This window comes from Rhizophagus irregularis, chromosome 5, assembly GCF_026210795.1.
Source record: "Rhizophagus irregularis chromosome 5, complete sequence".
NCBI lineage: Eukaryota > Fungi > Glomeromycota > Glomeromycetes > Glomerales > Glomeraceae > Rhizophagus > Rhizophagus irregularis.
In genome coordinates, this window is record NC_089433.1 from 4,769,907 (window position 1) to 4,778,777 (window position 8,871).

At 24.5% G+C, this 8,871-nt stretch overlaps 3 protein-coding genes across 3 annotated transcripts; 1 reads left to right on the top strand and 2 right to left on the bottom strand.

Annotated features, from left to right (window-relative positions):
- Positions 1 to 119: 119 nt before the first annotated feature.
- Positions 120 to 998, bottom strand: OCT59_025556 (uncharacterized protein; the record flags this gene model as incomplete). The annotated part of the gene is made up of 1 exon (XM_025310786.1): positions 120 to 998. The coding sequence occupies one exon, from the start codon at positions 996 to 998 to the stop codon at positions 120 to 122; it is 879 nt and encodes a 292-aa protein (XP_025178867.1).
- A 3,138-nt stretch (positions 999 to 4,136) lies between these two features.
- OCT59_025557 (uncharacterized protein) lies at positions 4,137 to 5,085 on the bottom strand (the record flags this gene model as incomplete). The annotated part of the gene is made up of 1 exon (XM_066139311.1): positions 4,137 to 5,085. One exon carries the CDS (start codon positions 5,083 to 5,085, stop codon positions 4,219 to 4,221), a length of 867 nt encoding a protein of 288 aa, XP_065992170.1. The 3' UTR covers positions 4,137 to 4,218.
- Positions 5,086 to 7,233: 2,148 nt separating this feature from the next.
- OCT59_025558 (uncharacterized protein) lies at positions 7,234 to 8,103 on the top strand (the record flags this gene model as incomplete). The annotated part of the gene is made up of 3 exons (XM_066139319.1): positions 7,234 to 7,238; positions 7,383 to 7,924; positions 8,018 to 8,103. 3 exons carry the CDS (start codon positions 7,234 to 7,236, stop codon positions 8,101 to 8,103), a joined length of 633 nt encoding a protein of 210 aa, XP_065992171.1.
- Between the last annotated feature and the right edge of the window lie 768 nt (positions 8,104 to 8,871).

Here is an 8,871-nt window from a genome sequence, read left to right on the forward strand (position 1 = left end):
TTTATTAAAATTACTATATTATATTAATAATACAAATCATTATTGTTATTAAAGAATTACTATATTATATTAACAAATCATTAAAGAATATTCCGTTATTAAAGAATTACTATATTATATTAATAATACGAATCATTAAAGAATATTCCTTTTGAATAAATATCTATTTTTATATCATACCAATCATGATCCTTTTCTTCATTTTCTATTAACGCTTGTTCACGTTTTCTCAAAAAATTATTATTTACTTTTCTATTTTTACATTTAATAATTTCTTTTCCATCAAACACCTCCTTTAAACAATATAATCTTCTATTATCCATTGACCAAACCTTTCCTTCATAAACACATATTTCTATTATTGGTAATTCATTTCCATATTTTATTTCCTTATTTTTCAATTCATTAACCGTTTCATATATGCTCTTCCTAATTAATCCTCTTCCTTTAAATAATGGATTAATTTTTCTTTGACTATATCTAATAATTTCTAATGGTACATCAATCACATCATTATTTTCACACTGTAAATTATTAATAAAAATTATTTCATTAATACTTTTTAACATTATTTTCTCAAAAATTTTTCCCATATTTCTCAATTCTATTTTTCCATTATAATCATCACCACAATCCCATTCATTATTATCATCACTACAATCCCATTCATTATCATCATCACTACAACCCCAATCATTATTATCATCACTACAACCCCATTCATTATTATCATCACTACAACCCCAATCATTATTATCATCACTACAACCCCAATCATTATTATCATCACTACAATCCCATTCATATTCATATTTCTCATCCTTTTTATAGATTAATAAATTATTTTTAATTTTGTAATACAATCTTTTTATCTTAGACATTAACGGTTCTTCACATCCTATACACGTAATTTCATTACATTTTTTACAAATATCGTTATCATAACTTAATTCCCAACTTTCAACGGTTTGACCACTTTTAAATTTATTAATTTTCATATTTGCACTAATTAATTATTGAAGATATAGAAAGGAAATGGTTGATGTGAGCGAAGAAGTAATTAAAGATATCAGTAGTTAATGAGTGTGAGTTTGCATAGAGCGTGAGTTTGTAAATTGCACCAATTAATTATTGAAGAAGATATAGAAAGGAAATGGTTGATGTGAGCGAAGAAGTAATTAAAGATATCAGTAGTTAATGAGCGTGAGTTTGCATAGAGCGTGAGTTTGTAAATTGCACTAATTAATTATTGAAGAGGATATAGAAAGGAAATGGTTGATGTGAGCGAAGAAGTAATTAAAAATATCAGTAGTTAATGAGCGTGAGTTTGCATAGAGCGTGAGTTTGTAAATTTGCACTAATTAATTATTGAAGAAGATATAGAAAGGAAATGGTTGATGTGAGCGAAGAAGTAATTAAAGATATCAGTAGTTAATGAGCGTGATTTTGCATAGAGCGTGAGTTTGTAAATTGCACTAATTAATTATTGAAGAAGATATAGAAAGGAAATGGTTGATGCGAGCGAAGAAGTAATTAAAGATATCAGTTAATGAGCGTGAGTTTGCATAGAGCGTGAGTTTGTAAAATTATAATTTTATAGAAATTTAACAAGTAATTTTTTTATTGAAAACTTCATCTCCTTTATCTCCTTTTATAATATTTCTTTTGTGTGATTTTTGTGTTGTGTACGATCAATATAATTATGAGTCATCTTTTACGCGGTTTCTTTAGACTATATTAGTACAACTTTAGTTATTGTAATAAAATTAATTGTGTTGATTTTTTATCCAAGTATTATGAGTCATCTTTTACGCGGTTTCTTTAGACTATATTAGTACAACTTTAGTTATTGTACAAAATTAATTGTGTTAATTTTTTATCCAAGTTATAAAAAACTGAAACAATTTTAATGTTGTCACAGATAAATATTTTTGTTTTGAAACAATTTCAAATTTATTATTATGGCATTAAAAGCATAAGTTACAATATAAGAGCAATGACACATATTTGCTAATATTTTAGGGGCAAAATTCTTAGTGGTTACACAATTTGTAAAGAAAGTGATTGGTTGTAAATGGGGTCAACAAAAATCTTACATGGGTTGCTATATTAAAATAATATTAGTTAATATATGGGGACTGGTCTAGCAAAACAAGGGGTTTGGTCTTAAAAAAAACTTTTTAAGTTTATATGACAATTATATGTCAATTCCACTAAAAATTACAAATACACATGTGTATAATAAAATTTCAAAAAAAAATTTTTTGGACCTAACCCCTTGTTTTGCTGGACCAGTCCCCATATGTCAAATTGATTTTTAAATTATAATTTTTGCATTATTTATGTGTCAATTTGTATCAAAAAAATATTTCTAATTTAAAATCCATCATTCTAATAGATTAAAATATTAATCAAAACATTTATTTCTTGAACAGATTCATAATTTGTCAGTATTAAGAAATTCATTTGCTAAATCTTTAAATTTAAATTTAATAAAACATATTATTCTATTATTATCCTTTTAATAAAATAGTTAAATTCCGTCCTCCCTGTCTTAAAGAAAAAAGTGAAAAAAACTGTAATAATATAATATATTCTATCAGTTTTAAAAAAGCAATAATATAAGAGATATTTTAATTTAGTAAAATAGTATCAATATGTTGTTATTTATTTTAAATATGAATGAAAAAAAAGAAATTACATATAAAAAATGCCAGAAGTCCCATAAAAGGAATATTCAGAAAAATACTATTAAAAATAACTTGAACTGTTCAAGTATTTTATAAAAACAATAAAAATATCTAGAAAATATTCAAAATTGTCATCCAAATTTTTTTTATGTTCAGAATTTGTTAAGTATGAAAGTCTCAGACAATTCAAATTCTAACATGAAAAAAAATCCTAACCCATTATTATTAGAAATATTAATAATACATGATTAAGTGGAATAAAAAATATGGTGTACAGTAAATGAAATTCTATAGGAAAAGTTTAATAAAGCTTATAAGTGGATTAAAAAATAGCATGAAAATGAATTTATAGAAAGTTAAATAAAGCTTATTTATGATGTCAAATAATGAAACTATATTCCTTATCTATATTACATCATCAAAAAAATTGTGAACCAACTTTTGCAAGTTTTTTTTTTTCTCATGTTTAATCAATTTTTACTAAATCAAAATTTGTGGAACTTAAATGGAATTACCATACAATATATAAATTTCCGTGTTTCTTTTTTTAATGATACTGACTATATTAAATGTATGATGATAAATTTTTACCAATGTTACATTGTCCCAAATTTACTAGAAATTTTGAATATTATATGGTATTACTATTGAAGTTGCTTACATAAAAATATTTCATGCACATAGAAGAATATTATCAACTGATGTTAACAAAAAAAAATGATGGAATTTAAATTACCAAATAATTTTTCAAATAATCTTGAGATACAAAAATAAGAAATTTGGTATAAAGATAAAAAATAAATAATTTATATAATACTATTTAATTTTTTTTTTCTAGGTATATTAATGGAAGGAGGCTTTCTTTAGAGAAATACAATATTTCAGACATCATTAAAATCTTGATCGCTTCCAGTGAACTTTGTCTTCAAGCATTAAATCCTTCATTTACAATAATTATTTTTGATTGAAAACAAAAAAAAAAATTTTAATATGATATATCAATATGCTTTGAAATTGATTCTTTCATGAAATTACAAAATTTTTGTACTGAATTGGTTACGACTTACGAGTGAAGTTGGCTAAGAAAAAAAGATGATGAAAAAAAATTTTGGAGTTTCAAATTAAATTAAGTAAGAAAACACTGAACACTGAAATTAAAATTATTTTACTTCTAAAGAATAAATAAATTTGAGCTAAAAAAAAAAGAGGGAAACGTGCAAGGGAAACACAATTTATATTCCAAATTATTAGAATATTTAATAAGTACAAATTAATAAATACGAATTATTAATTCAACATCTTCGATAATTTTTAAATCTCTAAAATGTTAAATCCACTACCAAGAATTTCATATATAAAAATTTAACTGCACTATCGTTATATCCTTTATAAATATTAATTTAGTTTTGTCTTTAACAAATAAAAACAAACGTGATTAACGTGATTAATAATTATCAAAAAGAAGCCAAGATTTGGTCTCATATATGTTTTATTTTTTTTATTTAACAAGAAAATTATCGATATTTAGTTAGCTTCTTATTATTTGAAAGACTTCATAATCTTCTATTGAAAATTCATCTTCAGTGTCTCTTATATTTCTTTCATACATCACTTTTTTACAATAAGTTACATTAAAAGATTTAGTATTTCTAGAAATTATGTTAAGATCTTGGCCGAACTGTGGACCACATGATCTGCTATAATCTAATGCTCGCCATGCGTCTCTTACATTACTTAAAATTGCATCTTTAATATTCTTATTTTTAAAAGAAAAAATAAAACTTTTATTAGTATAACACCATTTGCCAGTAGTTTCCCACTTCATAGGATTATATCCACCAAGAATTTCTTCATTTCCTTTTACTTTAATAAATGTAACAGTATTAGTTTTGCCATCGCATAATTCATGAAATTTTTTAGGAGTAAATCCATCTCGACTTCCTCTTAATAATAATTCAAATTTGTATGGTAAATATAATTCCTCATAATTATCATTATTTATAGCTACTTTATCAACCCATTTTGAAACGGTTGAAATAATATTAGAATCTACAATTTTTGAATCAATAATTTGGGAATCGACAATTTTAATTTCATCATTCTTAATTTTTCTTGGGCGTAAAACGTTGTATTTTGACACACCACCAGGTTCCAAATAAGAATTCAATAAATCTTCATATAATTGTTGATCTAAGAGTTTTTGATATGGACGAACTTTTTGCGAGAATTCTCTAGACGATAAACTAAAAAATCTAATTAAAGGCAAACAGTGTTGCAAAATATTTTTCATCGTTTTGAAATCATCATCCGACCAAGTTTTAGGATCCGGAATGAGAGATGGATTTTGTGCAAGACCCCATTTTAATACATGTTCCCACACTTCGATTTCTTTCATTTGTAAATCATCATTTTTAATAAGTGAAATTAAAAATTTTTCGGAAAGTGTGGTAAAATCAAAAGATTTGAATATTTTTTCGGGTGATTGAATCATTAAATTTGTACAAAATTCTTGAAGTTCAAATAAATTATTAGATTGTGAAGAAATTTGTTGAGTAATTCCAAAATGTTGTTCTAACAAATCCGACTTATTTTCAATTAAATATTTTTGTAAATAATCAACTAGTTCTTGAAGATGAAGCTTATCTGCAGCTACCAATGTATTTAGAATATTTAAAGTTTCTTGTCCATTCAACAAAAGAATTCCACCATAAATATACCTATAATAAAAAAAAAAATTTAATTATTAAATATTTACAGTAATGTAAATTTAATTGTGAAAATTAAAAACTTACCTTAAAATAATTTGAAAAATTTCTGGTGATATATTTGGTAATTTAATATGAGCTAATACGTTATCGTTGTTCTTTTTATTGGAAGCTAATATTCGTCGTAAATATGGAGAACGGTAACACAAAATATTCATGTGAGCACGAAAAATTTTTACGTTAGGATCTTCACCAACTTCAATTGTAACATCATAATATTCATTATCTTCCAAAAGTTCAATATAATTTTGGCTTAATAATTTGGAAAATAATTCAGCAGACATTATTTTACGTATTTTTTTAAAAAAATAAGAAAGAAGAAAAAAAAACTATATTTTTTATTGTTTTTAAATTTGTGGAGTTAAATAATGATGATAATCTGTGCCCATATATTAGCACAAACTTTTGTTACACAATTCAAGGGGACCAATCGGACCATAGTAATCTATCTAATTAAAAAAATTTTGTCATATTTAGATTACCCATATAAATAATTTGAATTGTGTAACATTCAAAAGTGTGATATTCTTGCGCCCGATCTATTTCGTATTTATCATATCATCATAATTAAGAAAATCTTTAAACTGATACATTTCCGGTTAATTAAAATTTTAACTGGATTTTTTTTTATTCTAATGAATTAATACTGACAAAAAAAAGTATATTAATTGCGGTTATTACCATTCTCTTAGTTACCACAACTAACCATTTCTAAATAATTATTTTTTTTATTTTTTTAATCTTTTTTATTGATTTTTTTATCCCTTCGGTTAACTTTAACAAAATTTTTTCTTATTCTTTTTTTATTATATTTTTATTGGATTGGAATTTATCAAAATTTTTGGAATTTTTTTTTATCCCAAAAGAATATTATTATTCTTTTTTAGTTTAGATCAAAACTACAATCAAATTAGAACTATGTCCTACAAATTTTTTGATGTTTGATGAGATTTTTTTTAATCAATGATATTGTTTCTGACTAATAAATTCGTGTAAAAATATTTTTTTTTTAGTATCAACAAATTTTTTTTTAGTTAGTTTGTTTTTAATTATATAGATACATAACAATATTAATAATTTTGTAATGAGAACTTTTTTTGTTTATTGAGATTTTTTTTTTTCGATGTAGTGAGAACTTTTTTTTGTTTATTGAGATTAATTTTTTTAATATTATTTCCTGACTAATAAATTCACATAAAAATATTTTTTTTTATGAGATTGTTTTTAATTATATAGATACATAACAATATTTACCTGCATATTAATAAGTTTCGAATAATAGTAAGTCACGTGATATATATTATTACGTGACAGTCGTGACACCTGTGCAATCCAGCAGTATTAAATCAACGAATATTTATGCCATGAATTTGCTGCGACTTCATAACAATATTAAATTTTGACGCATTGTACGACAATATCGGAATCATCACTTCAAAAATGAATAATATAATTTACTCAAGATCGGGCGTAATAACAATTTGATACTTCCCCTTTTAACATATAAAATTATAAAATATTTCCAAAAGGATCATTTTACATTCATGCATTTTAGTTAACAGATTATGGTGTCGTTTAACGATTCTATTATTATGGGAAAATCAAAATATCGTGTTATTAATATTTACTTGAATGATCATGATATTTACTTAATAATTCATTACCTTTAAATACACTATTCAATTATCCTAGTTGAGTTTTGGTTAAAATTACATTTACTATGTCATATTGATAGGTTAAATATATATGTACCACTATTATAACAATATTTTTTGAAAATGAAGTAAATTTACATACCCTCGAAATTGATTTTTTTTAACGAATTTATCAATAATATTCTTGAATTAATTTTACAGAATAAAATAATAAACCCTATATACATTACTATATATCTAAATTTTTTTAAAAATATCAACACAAAATGCAGTCAATTTCAATACAAGATTTTCAACAACAAGAAGAAATTCATCATCCTGGAATTGTCAAACTTTATATATAAAGTTGTAGAACTTGCTACCTATACTTCCGATTTTGCCACTGATGCTATAAATATATTAACTGAGAATAAATTAAATACTGTAGATCATTCAACGAGACAAAATTATGGTTACAATGATATCGATGATAATGATGATGAAAATGCTTATGATCATAAGAAAAAAGATGTTTCTACTTGGGATGAAAATGTAGAAACTTTTGAAGATGAAGAACCTCCTCCACCTTACGATAATTCTACTAAAACTAAACCTTCACTTATAATTTCTATATCACCCTCACAACAAGATTATCCAACTACTCAGACTGAAACTAAACCTTCATTTACAATTTCTACGTCACTCTCACAACAAGATTATCCAACTACTCAATCAATACCAACAAATTCACCAACAAATTCAACTTCACGACAAAGACAATTCCGTGTTTGTTGTGGCTGTAGATTTGTACGTCACAAATCATCTTCAAAAATGAGTAATAATTTCCAATAATACATCTGATAATAATGTCGATGATGATGAAGATATTATCCTTAAAAGACTAATAGTAAAATATCTGTTATGATAGCCGAAGCTGAAGCTGCTTCAAATAGTAAGGTTGAAGTTACAGAAATTGAAATGATACTTGCCAAGGAAAAAGAACACGAAGAATGAATTATGAAAGAATTTGGAATTCAAACTCTTAATATTCACAATATCAATTATAATAACAATTACAATTACTTTTACTGAATTCTTTTAAAAATTTATTTAAAATTTCTTTTTTGCTTGTAAAATAATTTTGTACAATCGGATAACAAAACTTCATTAAGTAGAACACAAACTATTATACAAAATGTCAAAAAAAATAGTTTTACTGAGGGAAGAGCTAACAAATAACTTTATGGAGAAGTTCATAGCAAGTTTTGAGGTTTTTAACAAAAATATACAAGATAAAATCGCTGAAAGAATTTCAAGACTTTAATACGAAGACGTTCAAAACTGTACCAGTAGACCAAATAAATAACGCTGTTTCAGAAACAGACAAACGAATAGTACGTTCACCTCAAGCAATATATTTAGTATTTTTTTTATTAGACTGGAGTGCTAGTATAATACGAAAAACTTGAGTTTCTTGAAAATTTCCTCTCCTCAGCGAGCACAGCAACAACTCACAGTCATGTGAGCATAGATAAAATTTAAAATTTAAATATATATTTTTTTTTTTTGATAAATATAATGCAAGGTAAAGTTTTTCATTTCTGATAATTTTATATGATGTTGTTATATATAGTACATAACCTAAAAGGAAGGGTTTGTTATAGAAATGAGATAATTTATAATAATTCACTTTCAAATCATCTTTAATTTACCTTTTGTAGCTCTTTCACCGCTCCAAAATTGATTGCAACACCTTCAGATGATTCCGTATCAGTGTTACAG